Genomic DNA, 19270 nt, shown 5'->3' with positions numbered 1-19270 from the left:
GAGTTATTTTGCCAAAGTGGGGCAGGAAATGAATATTCCTCATCACTGCAGCTAAAGGAAAACATGCAGAGATATGGAAAATTACTCTTTACTGGTGTACTGAGGTATGTGGAAGCGGAAGCTTAACTTCTCCTGGAATGACAAGGAGGTGGGACAGTTTGCTGTTTCTGTGACTTCCAGGGATTGAAGTCAGCTTCTTCTTGCTTAAGACCTACATGAATAAGTCCTCACAGGAAAACAGACTACTGATTTCTTTCCTCCCTCTGAATGTCTGTATAAATCTCAATACTCTACAACAGCACTAGTGCAGGAGAAGAGCAGCCTTCATCTCTTCCCACTTTGCAGAATTACACACTGAGACCAAGTATGAAACCCATGGGAAACTTCAGGCAGAGGAACCAAAACCTTCACACCCAGATTGCAGTGAGGCATGTCACATACTCCAGCCACTCCAAGTTCCCAGCATTTTTCACCTATCGGCGCAAGCACATGGGGTTTTGGCTGTTGGCCCCGATGGCTGGGTCCTGGTGCTCAGCTGCCTGGTGAGCCACTCTTGCTCCCTTCCTCACCCTTGAACGAGGATTTTTCACTGCCCAAAACCACAGCTTTCACAAAAGATTCCCTTGAGGCTGCTCCAAAGCTGAGCTGACAGAGGTCGCAGCTAGCTGCTGGGATCCCCTGAGGCACTTGCTGCAGCTGCACCTCCCTTTGCCGAAGCCAGGCAGCCCCACAGCACACGCTGGCACGGCTGCAAGGAACAGACAGGCTTGGCTTTAGACACGGACACGGCATGGCTGCTGTCTGGCTGAGGTGTGCAGATTTGCCTGTGGCTCCTACCACTGCTCTGCATGGAGCAGCTCACCTCCTTCGGTGTGGAGCCACTGGAAGGGGCCCAGAAAGTGCAGCAGGAGTGCAGCTTGCTCAGCTGCTCCAGCTTCTGAAAATAGTCAGCCAGGTACAAAGAGTGAGGGAAGGTATTGCTTTTCTCGTGCAAGAGTAAATGATGCCAGTTTTCATATTAAATAGTGCAGATGCAAGCCAACTCTTACTCTTGCTCGAGAATTAATTACTTCAGTAAGCCACGCCAAGCCTCTAGCTTCTCTTTCACCACCATCCTCACAAAAAATCAGTGGGTGCAATGCCAGAGGGAAGAAAACTCCAATCTCTGCATGGCTGTCTTGCATGAAGCACCTTTTTCCCCTCCCTGGCTCAAGTCAGTCTCCTCTTCCACCCAATGGTTAACCCCTGGTCCTTCCTAGCACCGGGAGCAGGACCGGCTGGCCTACAGCTTTCCAAGCAGAGTGCAGAGGCTGCAGAGGGACTTCAGTTGGCCTGAAGTGGTTCAAGAAGTGCTGAAAGCAAATCTCCCACAAGGCCCTCGTGTAATCCACAGCAAGGTCAGACTCCTCTGGAGTAACAAGGCTTTGCAAACTGTCAATAGCATGTAGACAGGCTTAGCCAACACAGTTTAGAGAAACTGCTGGTAAGTGAAAAGGTATCATTCATCAGTCTAAGGGAATAATCCTCATGTAAGACTATAAATCAGTTGGTTTGTCCCTTTACTGTGTCTGGGATTAAGCTGTAGAAATTCTGGAAACACAGCATCTACGACTTCCTCTCTTCAAAGAAACGACACATGGTTTACCCAAAACCTCCATGTTTGTCATCACGTGGAGGAGCCAACATTAGGATTTTTCCTACAAAATGGAGTAAAACCCTGAGCCTGCTTATCTTTGGAATAACTGCCAGCACGATAGCAGTTTTGTAATACTTTCGTGTGTTCCTAAGTCTTCTGCAAAGCCATTCTTCTTATCAGGGGCCAGAGTTAAATTTTTGTAGCGATAGTGGGTTGTTTCATTGCAGAACAACGCGTGTTTGTGTTTATCAGGGCCGGTATCTCGCCCTCTAATCCATATTCCCTGGAGTGTATTTGAAGATTCCAGTCCTCTGAGGAGTTCTCAGGTGGCTGAAACTCAGCAAGCAAATACGCAGCTGCTGCAGACTTTCAGTGTTCCCTGGGGATGCCGGCGGCCCCGTGCAGTGTCCCTTTCCCGGAGCGCTGGCAGGTACTGCGTTGAGCAGCCAACTGAGCGAGGAGCGGGACGCGGCACTGCTCAAGTTCTGCTGCCCCTGGGGCGGGAGCCCTTCAGCCCTTTAACGGGCGAGGAGAAGCTGGCCACGAGGTGCTGCAGCCGGCAGGAGCGGCGTTGAGGCGGGCGTTGCGGCAGCGCTGGCGTTGCGGCTCGCGTTCCTGCGCGGTGCGGCGCCGGCCGCTGCGCCCCGCCTGTCCGGCATTCCCTCACGGCCGCTCCCGCAGCACGTGCGCGCCCGGCCGGCGCGAGCCCCCCGGGGGCGGGGCCGAGCGCGCGGCGCCAGGGGGCGTGGCCATGGGGGCGCGTCTGAGGCCTCGCGGCCGGCGGCGCGTGCGCGCGGGGAAGGCGAGGGGGAGGCGGGGGGACGCGGGCCAGGGGAGGGAGCGGCGGCGGCCGCGCGATGAGCCCCGCGCCCATTGGCGGAGCGGCCGTCACGCGGCGCCACGGCGGGAGGCGATTGGGCGGTGGCGGGGCGGGGCCCGGGCTCCCCCCGGCGGCCGCTCGCGCGAGGCCTGCGCTCGCCGCGCGCAGGAGGCGGCGGGGCGGTCGCGCGGCCGTGGGGGCGGGCGGGGCCGCGCGCGGCCGGGGCGGGGGCGGCGGCGTTGAGCCCGCCCCGCGCTCCGACCCGCCCTGCGCCCGCCTCCCCTCCCCCGGCCCAGCCCGGAGCCGCGCAGCCGGGGCCCGGCGGGGGAGCTCCGAGCTCCATGGGCAACACCGTCACCTGCTGCGTATCCCCGGACGCCAGCCCCAAGCTCAGCCGGGCCCGCGGCGGCGGCGGCGGGGCAGCGCCGGGGCCCGATCGCTGGGCGGACGCGTACCAGGCGGCGGCGGCGGCAGCGGCAGCGGGCGGCGGCGGCGGCTCGGGGTCGGCGGAGGCCGAGTCCGGGGACTCAGATCCCGGCGGCGGCGGCGGCCCCCACCTCCAGCACATCAGCGACCGGGAGTTCCCGGATGGTGAGCGGCGGGCGGGCGGGGAGCGCCGGGCGCCTCATCCCCGTCCCCTCGGCGCCCCCGCTCCGCCCCGGGGGGCAGCCGAGGGGCACCGGCGGCCCGAGGCGCGGCCCCTTTGTCCGGCGGCGGGGGCAGCGCGGTCCCGCCGGCCCCGCGGGGCTCGGCCCGCGCCGCGCCCCAGGCAAAGTTCCCCGTGGCTGTCACGGCGCCGGCACAGCCCCGGCGGGTCCGGGTTCGGGCCGGGACCTCCGCCCGTGGGACGAGCCGGCGGTCGCTCGGCAAGTCCCCGCCCGGGCCGGGAGCGCCTCCCCTGCCCGGCAGCGCCCGGCCCTGCCCGGGTCCCCGAGAGGGGCTCGGGGAACGAGAGCAGAACGTGGCAGAGCCCCCGGGTGCTCCTGGCTGAGGTGGAGAAGTCTGGCTGCTCTTTTCTCCTCTGCTATGGAGTCGTGACTCCGTCGCAGTGTTCGGGCAGATCGCAAAAGCTGCTGCATTTCCAGTCTCTGTTGAAAGGGAGGAAGGAAGAGGGTGTGTGGGGAATAAGAGAATTAAGAATTACAAAGATCGTATGCATATGACATCACCGTGGCTGGACGTGGGTAATTTATACGCTGGCTGTGCAGGGTTGTAACTGGGTACTCATGACACCGGCGTTCCTTGTCGCGTAGCTCTCGCTGTTCCAAATTCGCTTTCCTTGGGCTCATGGGAAAGTACGTGTGTGCTGCTCAGGTTCCTCGCAGTTACACCCGGAGCGCTGGTAGCTCACAGAGTCGCTCTGTAAGGCATCTCCTGGGTCGGGAGAGCTGCAGGGCTGTGCTGCGGGAATTCCCGAGACATGTAACAGGTTCGGGGTGCTCCTGTCTGGCCGGGCGCTCACGTGGTGCTGCTGCAGCCGCGCGGCGCAGTCTGGCACCTCATGATATTCAAAACTTAGTTTAATTAACAAACATCTTGCTATTCCTCTTTGCAGTCATAACCACACCTATGCCAAATTTATTCACTTGGAAAAAGGGAGCCTGCCAGACATCTTTCATGTATGGTACATACAATAACAATAGTCGCTGTAATCCATACTCTTCTTGAACTTAAGAAAATTCTTTTTGCTGTCAGACTCGCTGCAGAAGAGTGTGAGGAGACCTTCAGAAATGGAGTTATTAAACTTAGAGTGTTCTGCACAGCACCATATGGTGCAGCTGTTCCAGAAATGAGATGGAACAGCCAGCCCCTTGGATCTCCTCTGAGACAGCTGTGCAGTAGTAGAAATTGTGTTTGCTGCCTAGGAGAAATAAACCTTTATTTTTGCAGGAAGATTATTACAGAACTCTCTCTACTCATTAGAGGAGGAGGAGCTAAACTCTCTAAAGATTCTAATAAGCCAAGCAAAAATGCCTAAGCTGAACAAATCTCCTCAGGAATAAGGGTTATATTTGTTTGAATATTTAGTATGTGATCATGTCAGCTGTGCTAAATAACAGATTTAATTGTGAATTCATTCATGTTTCAGGACTGGCCTTGAAGTAGAGAAGTATTTAATTTTTTTGAAATTGCAAGCCTGAATAAGAGTGTATAGCCCAGGAATAAGGCAGTAACTGTCTATCACAAATTTTACTTTTGTGGCTATGGAAACTTTCGTTTTGAGGAGGAGATAATCCTAAAATTAGAACTGCATAAGTAGTGTATGTGTTTAAGATGATTTTAAAGATCGCTTTTACAGTGCTTTGTGGATCACTATTGGCCTCTGAAGTTGATCTGATGCAAGTGATAGATGATATTTGAAGTTTTCTGATTGATATAACCCTTTAGGGGTGCAGAAAGTATTGAAATTTGGTACCTTTATTAAGATAAAATTCTGGATAGTCAGTTTTAAAAGTAAAACTTCCTGTGTTGATTTTTGAATATTACAAAGCACTCCCTGGATAGAATTGAAGCATTTAACTTCAAAATGTAAAACAGTATTTGTGAAGCCTCAAATCAAGTGTTATGATACAGGCTTTATGAAGAAGTTAGAAGTGAGACATCAATTTAATTTAATACCTCCTATGAAATAATAAATCTATAATAGACCAGATAGCTATGCTTACTCGTCATAAACTCTAGGATGTAAAAGCTGTTGGCATACCCAGGCCATGCAAACAGCCTGTATGTTTCTGTGCTGTTGACTGTTAGTTTCATTTGGGAGATAAAATGTATTTCTGTAATTGATTATTGTACAGTATCATAGGCTAGCTAAGATGCAAACTTAGTCTGTAATGGGAGGCTGAGAACCTACTGACTGCCCTTTTCTTGAATCTTTTGGCAGGGAGAAAGGAGAAAGCTGCAAGGAAAAAAGTCAAGATCATTTTGGCTATTTTTGTTCCATGCTGCTCAGTTCTAGGAGTTTCTAAGAAAACAGCTAAATATATCAGAAAGCTAGCATCCAAATGGGATGGAGACGCTTCATTCCTTAAATTTCTACCTCTGTGTTGTTCGTTGTTCTAAAATCTGTCTTAAGTACTTTTGCACTTGTTTTGCTAAAATTGAATGTTTTAGTTGTATCAGGAATGCAGAAGTTACCAACTGAGCTTTGGACTTCTTGTTTTGTGTTGTTTCATAGCTTTGTCTTGCTCTTTCATAGCAAGTGGAATGTGTTCCTTGCAGGTCTGTGCTCTTACTTGAGGATTATTCTGTAGCTTCTCTAGCACTCTCCTTAACAGGCACTGCTTTCCAGTTAGCACTGCTTAGATTATCTGTATCAGATCAGAATGAAACAAGAACATTCTCACTTTCTTAAAATGGACAGATTATGATGTGGTATTTAGGTATGACAAAAAAGCAGTGATAGGTGGAATGGAGGTAAAACACGCAGTGAAACTGAAAGTTTAATTTTTCAGCAAAAGTTAATTCAAACAGGAAAGGTTTGTCAGATCCTCTCCTAAGAGAATTTAAAGCATGACCCTGTATTTTATGGCTCTCAAGATCCTGAGCCATAACCTGTTTGGTGCACACTTCTCTGAACGAGAAATAAGCCTGTATTTGTGATTTGATATGCTAACCCAAGCTGGATTAAGTAAATGGGAATAAACATAACTTTGAAAACAGTAGTTCTTCCAAATAGGTTCATGCTACTGCTAATAGTCAATATCAAAGTCTGCCATGAATCTAAAGCAGCTAGTTGACTTCTCAGCTGAGCTTTAAATGTTCCTTAAATCAGCAGTTCAACACAGTTTGAATTGATCAAAAAGGCTTTCCTATCTAGTTTTAGTAATGGTAGCTCCTTGATCTTAGTGTGCCATTTGGGCTGTGGTGATTGGTTTGATGTATGTTTGGTTGTTTGGGTTTTCTCACCCAACATGAGGGCCTGCTAATCTTTGTTTTGGGCTTCCTTTTCTTTTCCTGAGATTTTTTTTTTCTGGTTATTTGGGGGAAGAACTTCTTACGGCTGGCTGACACTTTCTTGCTAGATCCCTGTGTTTAAACACAGATCTACTTCTTCAAAGACTCCTTGATCCTTGGATAAAACTAGAACGAGACCTTCTCACTTGTACTTGAAAACATCTCCCTGCACTGCTGCTGTTCACTGAGTTTGAGCAGAGATTTGCCTGATTCCCTCGAACCAAGGGGAAGAGTTTTAGCCTACTGAAGTGGTGGGACAAAGCCACCTGGTACCCTCACCTGAATAAAACTGGGGGATGGAGAATGACGAGGGAAAAAACAGTCAGGGATAAGAGGGAACAACAAATGGCATCAGGAGAGGAGCTGAGTAGGATGTGACCATCACACGTAGGTTAGATGGGAAAGCAAATGGAAGGGGACTTTGAAGAGGAGAGTTAATAGAGATATAGTAAGTGAGGTTTACCTGGCTAGTGCCTAGAATGACTCTTGAAAGCTTCAGGTTGCCTGCATGCTGCAGTTATTAAACAGTGTTGAAGATGAACAGATACTTGGATATATTGATTGTCTGTGATCTGGTTATCTATAACAGCTTGTCTATAAACCTCCTTGAAGAAGGTCTAAATACTGTTCATTTGTTTCTCTTATATAATTTCAGCTTATTTCAGGCATGTGGGTGTAGGTTTTTTCCTGGGTTTTTTTTAGTTCAGGGTTTTTTTTCGTTGTTGGGGTTTTTTTAAATCCTAGTTAAAATGTTAGTTGAAGTTAAAACTCTTCGGTGCAAAGAATCAGCTTTTTGATGCCAGCAGTTTTCATCACAGGGAAGCTTAAACCATCTTGTGTTGGTTTTTGTGCCTCTCTATTTGAAAATCTGTAACTGCAAAGGTTGACAAATACCGCTGTATGTTTGGACAAACATGAAGCCAGAGCTAAAAACCAAATGATGCTCTAGTACCTTTTCTTAGTGTTGCCTCTCCTTTTTTCCTTGTAGTTACCGAGGTTTTCACCTAATTTAAGACTCACTCTTGATTCCCCATCACTGTCATCCCCTTTCCTGATAGGACATTGAGCAGACATTCATTACAAAGGTGTTTGTAGCAGTTGCAGATAGTCTGTGATCTTGACAAATATGAAGTACTGGACTTTCTGTATGCTTGAAACACCTTCTATGTTGTTGTCTTAAGAAGCTTGATGCCATGGCCTCTAGAAACCATCTGTGAAGTACCTGTAGTGGAAATTACTGAATCACAAAGTCATCCAGAAACAGTGATGAAATTGATCTACAAATCTGGGAATTGGAAATAAAATAATTCATCGCTGCAGTACAGTATTTGTGTTTCTGTTCTTATGCTTGGATGCTGCTGGCAACTAAAGAATCCTCTATCATTTTTTCTCTTCAGTAAGTCTTGGAGACTTTTGCAGCAAGCAAGTAAAAAGCTTTAGGTTTTTAAGAGTAGTTGTTATGGAACATACATACATAAAGCTCACGTGAAGGGAGACTGATTTGTGTTTCTCATGCATGTCTTCAGGCTTTTCAGCATAACAGGTATTGAAAGGAAATAAATAATCAGAGGGGTTTGATGAAACTTACAGAACTAAGGAAACTGAATTAATTTTAATCTTTACTTTTTTTTAAACTGGTTCTGTGTGACTTACCTCTAGCATCCTTATCTTCTGCTGGGATTCTTTAGGAGATTTGCTGTTTTCCCTCCTATCTGCAGGGTAGATGTTGTAGAACAACAGAAGTATGTATTCTCTCAAGTGTGATCATTGTGGTGAGGTCATACCAAAAAGCTGACTAACAGGGGAATGAACTCTTGCACAGCCAACAAAACACAAAAACCTACTCCTCCCAGAATTCATATTGTACATGGAATTAGCATTTCTAACAATGTTTCTTCCAAATACAGGGAGAAGGAAAGAGTTTCTGTGGGAGGCAGGAGGGAAATTCTACCAGACATTAAGAACCCAGACCTTGCATCTGTAGATCCTTGCCAGCTAGTCTTATGTTGAGATTTTTAAACCTATCTGGTTTTTTCTGCATTACATCTAGAGTTTGAATGTGCACTTCTATTTCACTCACTAGAAAAAGAATGCTTTCAGAAGAAAACTCTGAATGTTTTGATTTCAAGAGATAAGTGAAGATGGTACTGACTTTAAAAAAAACCCTTGGTGATATTTATTAAAATGTGTGGTAAAGCCAGATGAATAAAATTGAAGATCCTCCTTGTAGGTGATGTATTATGTATTTTAACTGCTTACACAAAAATCCCCCTGTCAGCCAGGTAGCATTCAGCAATGTGTGATGAGCTGTGTGTGTATAGCACAGCTTTGCTTCTGTTTGGAGTTCTGAAAAGGTCTTGAATCATTGCAGTAATCAAACACTGTTGATGTTTTTTTCCAGTGTAAAAACTAACACTGCCTTGTTATGAAAGGTGTCAGTCAGGCTCAGATAATAAGCTGCTGAATGCCAGTATATTTCAAAGACTAAAAAAAGTTTTTCTGCCAAGCTCTTGGACATGTTTTGTTACATGGATAGTTATTTTGTTTTTTTACAGAACAAACTGCAGGTAAGATCCAGTCTTCATTTGAAGTTTGCAAATGTGAGCAATTGGAAGAGGTGAAAAATGTACCATGTGCCAGCAGGTGGTATGTGACACCAGCAAACACTGCAGTGTGTCTTGCTTTGGTCACCTGCAGACACTACCTGAGACTGGAATTTCTGGTACTCACCTGTTCTGCTTTCTGAACCGTGGCTTGGAAGTAAGGCAGAGAACATGTGAGGAGTTGGTATGGGAAGGCTTTCTTCACGATTGCTGTGGTCAGCATGGATGTAAGATTCTAAAATTTGGGTACTCTTTAATGTGTTCAAGAATTTTTGGTTTGATTTGGTGTTTGTTTGGTTTTGTTTGTTGTTTTGTTTTAGCTTATCAGTTAGAAAACTGGAGCTATGGACTTTGACTTTAGCCTCTGGTGATAGTGAATTGTGTTATGTGTGAAGGTCGGTGTGGGGACTAAAAAGTGACACCATAGAACTAATTCTTTCTCTTTGTCCTTTAAATGGTCCTAAATTAAATGTGGTACAGGAACACATCCCTAACAAAATGTTAGTTACCTCCACAATCTACCTTGTGAGCTACTGTTTTCCTTCTAGTTCAAAGATAAAATCTTAGGAGCATCTTGTTTACCACTGTTTTAACTTGTCCTGCTTTTGCTGTGGAATTTGGGGCACTCCTGATACTCTGCCTTGGCTAAAAGCTGTAGAAGTGCTTATAACCCTGGCAGGTACATCAGGAAATGTGTGGAAGCCTCCTGGGCTCCATTTGGTCCCAGAAAGGATGGGTGTTGTGGTGTGTTGAACAGATCTCTTGGTAGTGTTTCCCCAGCAGGGGCTGTGAACAGGGTGCAATAGGATCATTTTGGGATGTCCTGTGGAGGCTGTAGAGAGTAGTGTGGATCCTCCTGTGCACTTTGAGAAATGAAAAAACAGTGAAAAAACACATATTAATATGGTATTGATTTTTTTTAAGACACAGAAATTAATAAATTACTTAAACCCTAGGTAGTCTCCAGTATTTAATATATATTCTGCACTTTTGCTTTCTAAATTCTTCAGATTTTAGTAGAAAATTTGAATTGTTTACTGTGTCAGTTTCTCCAGCCCAACTCTGGAGTGTAGTGTAAAAAGCAAATAATTCCTTTCTAATTATGAGAGCTTGTTGTATATTGAAGTAATTTCTACATTCTTCCAAAGCATCAGTGTGTACTTAGATATGTGCTGGGTATTGGTAATGATATTACTGTTTCTGTAGTAGTGCCATAAAGATTAACTGACACCTTTTAAATAGCTTTAAAGCATCCTTCTGTGTCTATTGTGTAAATTCACAATATTTAGAAATAATCTTTTAACAATCTTTCAACAATGAGAGTTGCAGATGGAAAGCAGCCTATGCATCCTGGGCTCTCAGGTGCATTTGCAGTGGCTGGGACAAATAAACAAAGCAGATTAAATTTAGAAACCAGAGTTGTAACTTTCCTAAAAGGTTTTGGGAAAAGAATTAGAGTAATATCATTTGAAGGAGAAATAATTTTATATGAAATTATTGTTAGGAATAACAGATTCTCTGAAATGGATTGGCAGACTTGCTCATCTAATTTGTTATAATTTTTACATCTTTACTGGGAGTGTTAAGTGGCTTGCATCTTTACAGCATAAGGTAATGAAATACAAGGGAAACTCAAGCATTAGTCACAGCTAGTAAGTCATTGAGCAAGTGACAAAATGCAATTTACAGCAAAGAGATTATTGTATCATTTAATGCTTTAAATATGCGCTGTATCAAAATGTTACTGCTGTCTACTAAAGCAAAGGATGGGGCTAAAACTCTTAAAGGAAATGCAATAGTTTATTGTTCTGAAGTAGTGAAATTATCAAAGGGCTGCTACTTAGTGACATCTTTGACTGTCAGCTTTATTCACGGGATAATACATGTAGCACGACGCAATGTGTGAAATGTTTTTGTAACAATTAGAAGTCACTCCTGGAGGTGTGTAAACCATAGATAAGTAGCTAACATTATAAATTCCTAAAACCTACACACATTCTTACATGGCATGGATAAAAGTCAAGTCTTCATGTGGATTTTGTGTTGTGGAAAGGATGTGAGCTCTTGAGCTAGGACAGAGGATTGCTTTTAAAATTGATGTGATGTGCCCTTTGGGGGACTGTGTGTGCCCAGCAGCAGCAGAGGTGGCTGAGATTGTCTGAAGTGCCAGCAAGCTGCGAGGGATTCCTCAAAGGGGAACGGTGGCAGAGGGAAGTTCAGGCTTCTCTGCTCCACTTGGAGGCAGGATTGATCTGACAAGCTTGGTAGTACACATGAATAAATGGCTCTGAGATGCAGAGAAATAAGGGAGAAGGTTCTCAGACAGGTGAAGGGCCCTTGTGTAGCAGCATTATCCTGTTCTCATTGACCTAATTTCTGGTGGGAACCTTCCCTTCTCACCTCTTTATCACTAAGCGTGAGGGTCTGATAGAAAGTGTTTTGATTTCTATTGAGTTAATAGCCTCTAAAACAAAAACGTTCTGGAGCTGTTTTCTTGCTTTTTATATCCTGTTGTTCCTCTTTATTTCTCTCATTCTTGTTTCTGCATATTTTAATTCCTATTATTCCTGTTCATCCTGTGGCATACATGCTTTCTTTTTCTGTTACCTTTCTGTGAAGCTTGAGTTTTCTGTCATACAAATTCTGATGCTGTTCTTACTCAAAACTTTCCCTTACCTTCAGGGCTAGTATCTTGGCTTTGGACTCAGAAGTGCTACCAGGATGATGTATTTGGAGTTACACTTGGTTGTGAGTCAAATTGTTTGCAGACAGATTTATTTCTTCCTCTGCCTTTTCTTTTGCTGTTTCCCATTACATTTTACCTCTGCTCATGCCCTTATCTGCTTCTTGCCTTGTGTTTCCTTCATCAGCTGTATTGCTGTTGCATTTTGGTATTTTGTGAGCAACACTGGCAGTTTAGGACAAGCAAATCACATGACTACTTTTTCCATTGCTTAGAAAAAAGCATTGTCCAGGGAAAATGGCACAGGCAGGATGGTTAAAATTCTCTGGCAGCTTACAAGTGGAAAGCTACAGGAAGGTGGTCTGTTAAATGCATCTCTTGCTAGACCAAAGCAGGTACACTGTCTCTGCTCACACCATGTTATCCTGGAATAACAAACCCAGTTACTTTTCACCCAGCTTGGTCTTGATTATTTCTGGTGGGATTTCCTAGTGGGAGCCGTGTGATGTGTCTTGGACTTCAATAGTACCTTAGCTCTGGTTGTATAATCTGTATTGTTGGTTTAATGTGCCGTGGGTGCTGATAACCTGGCGTCATCCAGCAGAAAGCTCCTTGTGTCTGGCAGAGCCATCATGGAACTGGAGCCAGTGAAGCCTATGATCCTTTCAGTTCTGTTCCTCTCCTTAAATGTGTGGGTCTGCTTTCTTCAGGGGGTTGACTCATGTGGCCTTGTCAGTTTTGTGTCACTCAGTGCATGCAGCAATGCTGTGGATCTTCTTGCCTGGAATGACAAGAAGACATGGTAGACATTTCTTGTCTGGGATGAAAGTTGGTTATATTCATTGTGCTTTTAGTCCTAGACCTGATTTCTAACTTGTAAGAGGCATGGATATAGGGACTGGCAGAGCACAAGAAGAGGCAGAAACAATGTAAGAAGTGAGCATTAACAAGTCACTTGCTTTCAAAGCAAATCAAAACCATAGGGAAGTCAAGATAGTAGTGTATTTTTTTAAGGAGGTGAGGGAGGATGGGTGTTATCCTCTGCTGTCTCTTCCCTGAGGAAAAAAAGCATCTGCCCTGTTTAACATTTATCAATGACCTGGAGGAGGTGATGGAAGATGCCCAAATTGCAGATGACAGCCAACAGTCAGTGTGCTGGAGGCTGCTTATTCAGAGGGACCTGGACAGCACTGAGCCAACACCAACCCAAAGGAGAAACATGGAGCCCTGTATTAGGAGTTACTGACTTCAGTAGCCCTTTTCCTTCAGTTTTCCTGTGCTTTTTCCTCCCCATTTTTCTTTGCTGCATTTCCCTAAATGTGACCCAAGACCTGTACAATCCTACAGACTCTTCCCTACCATTCCATAGTGAGTCTCATAGCCCTGTAGGCATTAGTTCCCCTAAAAGGAAACGTGATCTAGGCTCTGTGAACCCTCACTGCAAGTTTTCAAGGCTCAGCATGGCAAAGTCTTGAACAGCCTCATGTTCTACCAAAAGCTGATTCTGTTTTCAGGAAGAAGTTGAACTGAAGACCTCTGAGATCTGCTGTAACCTGACTTACCCAGTTATTCTAAAAGTTGCTGCTGAATTGTAAATAAATAAGTTCTGAGTTGTTTGCTCTATTTGCATCATAACTTGCTGATAATAATCTGCATTTTAAGTCTGCATATTGCAGTCTTGTTTGACCTGTTGATGATACTTCAGTTACTTGTAGGCTGGCAAAATACTTCCACTTCTGAATCACTGTTTGTGTTTGGTTTGTTTGTTAATGCAGTGCTAGCACTAGAAGCTGTACACTGTCTCTTAAAAGCGTTTTTGTTAAATCAGTGTTAGAAAACTTGCCAGACTTTCGACAGGTTTTAAACAAGTTATACAAATGGTACTTAAAATGTGGCAGTATGGTATGCCATTGCATGCTGGATTTTTTATTTTTTCAGAGAATCAACTGTGTATCAGAATATCCTTTTTGAGAGGAGGGGGGAATTCCCTTTTGAACAGTCTTGGTCTCCCTAAACAGATGTTGGCTACACTACTTAAACAGTAGAGATTCAAAATCACAGTGGTCCACATCCTGGACCAGTGCCAGAGCAACACAGTTGGACCAAGATCAGCGGTGTTGTAAAGTCCAGCACTTGGAAAACATGGAGGTGTGGACAGCAGTGTTGTGCACCAGTGGGAATCTGCAGTGAGAAGTTCTGGGGACTCTGTACTTGTGCAGTTACGTTCCCTTGCTGATGCATGGGGGCCGTGGCTGTGTTGTGGGGCGGTGCAGTAGCACAAACATTCACACAGTTCAGCAGCCAGGCAGTTTGTGGTTTGGCAGAGTTCTGTTGGTTGAGTGCATAAAAGATTATGGGGGTTTTTTAATTAAAAGTTGATGGCAATTTATAGATGGCTTTGTTTTTTAGGGGTGTGGGAGCTGTGTTGGTGTCCCACCTTGAACACTTAGAGTGCAAGTGCTCATGCCTGAGTGTGTGTGCGTGTATGGCTGGCATGGCATAAGAATGACAACTGTAAATGGATGCAAAATTGCTCTTTCCAGGATTCAGAGGATCACAGTCCTAGATTATTCTGTTCATGTGTTCACATAAGTCACTATGTCTGTGGCATGACTTCCTTGGAACAGCTGTTTCTTCAGTCAAAGCTAAGGCAGCTCAGACTTTCATCATGATGGACACAGTTTCATCGACAAACTTTTGTGATCACTTACAACTTAATCTAAGGGAGTAATATATCCTCTTCTAATGCCATCACTGCTCTGTTGTGGCAAAGGATTAAAGCAGTAATTTTGTTCTTCAATAACTCTATTTTAGCTTTACATGGTTTTATTTGAAGTTCCAAAAGAACTGAGTAGTGTAAGCTCCATGTTTTGATATTTATCAGCACTGTAAATGTTACTTATTAGGTTCTTCTGTAATACCACAGAGATTGTTTCCTGCTGCATTTGGTGCATAATGCATAGAGGGAAAAGATCACAGAGGGAAAGATCAGCAGTGATAATTTTCTGTTGTTTTGGTATTTTTTTTAATTATTCTCTTTATATAAAGTTCTAGCTTTCTGCTTACTACTGAGCACATGCCCCATACCCAGCAACCCTAGTATGCAGAGGCACAGATTGACTTCTGAAGATAAATGGGGTTTTTTGAGATCTCCCTGTTTTTCTCAGAGGGAAAAATGCAAAATTTTTATTCATTTTGGCAAAAGTACAGTTTTGTTTCAGAGAGAGAGCCCATTCTATGTGGGTTTGATCTTGTTTCCATCACTGTGCTTGAACACTTTGAGGCTGGGTGGGAATTGCTGCAGTTATCATCTTTTGTTAAAGGTATCTCCTTTTTTTTGTCCTTCCTGTTTCAGATTTGGCCTTGGAATCTAATCCATCTGATCATCCCAGAGCAAGCACAATTTTCCTGAGCAAGTCACAAACAGATGGTAAGCTAAGGCTTTTTCCAATTTAACAAAAAACAGAGGAAAATTGGAAAAAATAACAAAGGTAACAGCTCAAGAACAGTGCTTCAATTCTTTCAAGTGTTGGGATTAGTAATTTATGTATTTACACAGAAATGTATTTGTAGAGCATTTTACTTAACACTTAAAATCACTTGATCTTTAAAAGGCTTCGGTATCGGATTTCGGAGTGCAGAACCTAGTAGTCTGAAGGAGCAAGGCTCTCGTCATTAGTGTAATTCAAGTTTCAAGCAATGGTGGGTTTTTAATGACCAAGGACTGTTTGAAAAATTGTTTAGAAGTAAAAAACTTGTAGTTAAAAAATTGAAGTTTTCTGTAATAAGGAATAAGCCTAAACCATTAGTCTCTATCAGTTGCTTTTGAATATGTTGTTTTAAACTGTTAGAGTAGTTTCAGAGGGTAAATACTCTCCAATCCTGGTTTTAAGTATATAGATGTATTGGGATTTTCAATTTCTTTGCAGATCCTGTATTTACATAATAACACAAATTTGAAACAATTGCTAGCTTGTGCATTCCAAAAGACTGTTAAAAAGTGGAGGCTTTTCTATATTGCACAAATAAAAGCAAATTCTGACAACAAGACATTTTGAAGTTGCAACTAAAAAAAAGTTTAGGATAATCTTTTAAAAATGCTTTTGTTTCTTTTATAGTTGGTTCTTGTTTGAAGCACTGTTTTGCTGAGAAAGTGATGCACTTGAGGTTGGATGTGTTGATGGAAAGCTGCAGTGTGTCTTAACTTGGCACAGCTTTGTCACAGAAAAGAATTATTTTGACAGGTCTGTCAGTTGCTGTCCTGCTATTCAGTCTTGTGGCAAGTGGTAGAGTTGTCAGTTGTATCAGCTTTGCAGTGCTCAGATAGTCTGTGAGCAGTGGGAGCAAGCACTCGCCTGGCTCTCCAAAAGAGATGATACCAAGGAAAGGTAAAGCCCTTTTTTCCTGGGGCCTTTAGGGTCAGTGTTCAAACAGCCAGAGGGTCTGACCTGCTCATTTCAGACACCTCTGAGATGAGCAGTGCTGAAGGTGCAGCTCACATGCTGACAGAGGTCATGAACACTGTCACTGTGCAGCCTTGCTGCAGATAATGTTCAAACTACATGAACAGGCGTGGTGGGGTAGCATTGCTTTTAAACGTCATTTGGTTTTCTTCAAGTGAAATGTATTGAATTGTGTGACTTGTGTTTGCGGAGAAAAAGGCTCCTCTAGGTGAGATAGTAACTATTAAACTGTTCTCTGAAGTTTGTATTAAATGAATTGATTTTTATGGAGAAGTCAGGCAGAATAATTTATTTTCTAATCTCCCTTGTTCTTCTTTAGTTGACCTTCCATAGAATTAGTAGAATTAATATCCATAAGTTCTCTCTCGGTGAGATATTATCAGGATTATGAGCTCAGATTTATGCAAAAAGACTAAAAAATGTGGATATTCATTTCCAATTGTCAGTTTTTCTAAATATGTAAGAGAATGTGTCCTGCTAAAGAGTGGTACTGATCTGAGGTTAGAACTGTGGAGAGGTGCCTGTCCATGCTGGTCACATTTGGATATTTTGTGCATGTGTGCAGCTCTCAGCTCTCCCTGATGCTGTTGTGTTGGTGCTGTCACAGCTGGAAGTTTAACCTTGCAGTCTTGTTTGAAAGACTAACACAGGTGAATATGATCAAATGATATAGCTGCAGTTATATGATCAATAGGTGCACAGCTTGTGCCAGCATCTTCTGTATAGTGAAGTACCCTTTTACCTTCTGCTGTTCTAGTAGGAGGAGAGAGAACACAGAAATAATGCTGGGCACCTCCCTTCCTCCATGTGTGCCTTGGGCAGGCTCAGGGTGTGCTGGTTCTGCTTCTGTTTGCTCTTGGATATTGGACATTGTCTGGTTGAACTATCTGAAATCATCCTGGTTTTCATGATACACAGCATCTTTTCAAAGCTGAGACCTTTTTCCCCTTAGGAAAGTGATTGTTCCTAAATGTACATGTGGATAGACATGAGTATATAGCTTACTAGCTTGATAAAACTTAGTAGTTTTTCCTCAAACTACTTTTCCAGACACCTAAAGTAAAATTTGAAACTTTTAACACTCCCATACTTTAGAAAAGTAGGTTGATAGAATGACTTCATTGAATGTAAACTGGGAAACCTTTCAGTTCATATTCTTTTTCCCTCTTTCTAGTGCGAGAGAAGAGGAAGAGTAACCACATAAACCATGTAAGTAAACCGAATTCTGTGTAAATAATATTAGGTATTGGGCCAAAGACAAATTGAAGGAAACAACTGTAGTAGTTCTAGGTATATTGTCTTACACACATTCCAGATCCTCCTTAGAAAGGTGAAACTGAATTGTCTTTGCCCATCTCTAAGCAATAAACAGGCACAATACCACAGAGCAGAGAATGGCTGATGTCAAAAGAATAAATTTGTTGTTGTTGTTGTCAGTCTTAAGCTTTTCAAAACAGTAAAGAAGAAAATATAAGCCAACCTGTCTGTATATTTTTTTGAACAGAAATAAAACTCCATTAATTTCTCAGTCAAGATGGCAAGTCTTGAATGACTTGCTGATGGAGTATTGCTACAGGACTTATTTTAAGAAGTGTATCCAGTATGAAAAGAGAATAATGAACAAGTGTCATCAGTATGATAAACAATTGATAGTCCATTCTTTTTAAAATCTGAATATATGCTCTGAGCTTCTTCCACAAATATTAGTTGTTTTGGACACTTTATTTACCAAAACAACAAAGATGCAATGTCATTAATAAGTGGAAAAAAATCATCTACTATTAAAAGTAAGAAGGGAAGTTAGTAACATAAAACTTAAAAACATCAAAAGTGTTTACTGATAAAATACTGGTAAGATAATGGTATTTCAGGTCTCTTATTTTGCATGATTATGCAAGGAGTGGGAGTGATTCTGATTCTTTTCCCTTTTTTCCTCTCTTTTTTTTTTTTGTTACAATTCCAGCTTTGGTCTGCCAGTACCTAGGTGAAGTGTGATTGGAGTGTTTTTGCAGGCAAACTTTGTATTCCCAGGCAGCTGTTGAGTTTTGCAGGGTGTCAACATTTTCATATGGAAGACTTTCAAGTTTTAGACAAGGCATTTTAAAAAATTCTGGTGAAAACAAATGAATCTTGAATTGTCTGATTAAAATTTCTCCCTCAATTATGATGTCCTATCTCTAGTGCAAGGCATTCTCTGAGAGTGCTCCGGGAAGCCTGGGTAGGGTTATATTGGAAGATTTACAGTACAGAATGGCCAGGATTGGGATGGATGATGGAGCATATTGCTAGCTCTAAATAAGAATAGTAAAAGCAAGGGTAATAGCAGTACTCTGTTTCCAAATTCCAGATGCTAAACGGGACACGTGCGAAGGGAGCCATGTAAGGAAAAGGTTTATTTCGTTATGAAACTGTATCATGACAAAAACCCAAATGTTAAACTGGATAACCAGAAACTGTAAAGGTGTAGGATGTAGAAGAAGGGAGATGGTGATTATAGAGTCACAGGGGAATCTTATAGAGTACATCACAGAGAAGGAAGACTGCGACACAAACTGACAAGAATGGAATGGGAGAGAACTGAGAAAATCAGGACTTGCTGTTTTAGCTCAGCTATTTCTGCTGTAAATTATCTAAAATTATGTTGTGTATTACAAGGGATGGTTTATAAATGTATCTTACACAAGGGAACTAGATGGCTACAGGGTAGCTTACATTGCAGCAGCAACCATCCACAGTCATCTCCTGTGCAGTAACCACTTGAGGTGTAAAGCCAGTATTCAGTGTGCTAAACAAACTTACAGAATCCCTCTTCTTGAATGTATTTCAGTTCTTTTCTTCTTCTTTTTTTTTCTTTTTTTCCCCAAGGTTTCTCCTGGGCAGCTTACGAAAAAATACAGCTCATGCTCAACAATATTTATAGATGACAGCACCGTCAGTCAGCCTAACCTCAGAAGCACAATAAAGTGGTAAGGACCCTTGTCATTAACAAGGGCTTGAGTGGCATTGTAAGGGTTATTTGGGATTTTCTGGGAGTCTTGTCTGTTCCAAAGCCAACTGCACCCTGGAATGAGAAGCACAGCCCTGTTTCTGAGGTTGGTGATGGAAGGG

At 43.4% G+C, this 19270-nt stretch overlaps 1 protein-coding gene across 1 annotated transcript in view; it reads left to right on the top strand.

Moving 5' to 3' along the window:
• Window positions 1–2692: 2692 nt before the first annotated feature.
• The window catches only part of CCNYL1 (cyclin Y like 1), a 33080-nt gene continuing 16502 nt past the window's right edge, over window positions 2693–19270 (top strand). Inside the window, exons 1-4 of the mRNA XM_066322631.1 lie at window positions 2693–3047; window positions 15055–15129; window positions 17337–17371; window positions 19028–19128. Of these exons, the coding sequence (XP_066178728.1) occupies window positions 2798–3047; window positions 15055–15129; window positions 17337–17371; window positions 19028–19128 (461 nt within the window). The 5' untranslated portion in view covers window positions 2693–2797. The remainder of the gene's footprint in view (window positions 3048–15054; window positions 15130–17336; window positions 17372–19027; window positions 19129–19270) is intronic.

Source organism: Sylvia atricapilla, chromosome 7, assembly GCF_009819655.1.
Source record: "Sylvia atricapilla isolate bSylAtr1 chromosome 7, bSylAtr1.pri, whole genome shotgun sequence".
NCBI lineage: Eukaryota > Metazoa > Chordata > Aves > Passeriformes > Sylviidae > Sylvia > Sylvia atricapilla.
The sequence above is the reverse complement of the archived record's forward strand: the minus strand, read 5'-3'. Positions and strand labels throughout refer to the sequence as shown.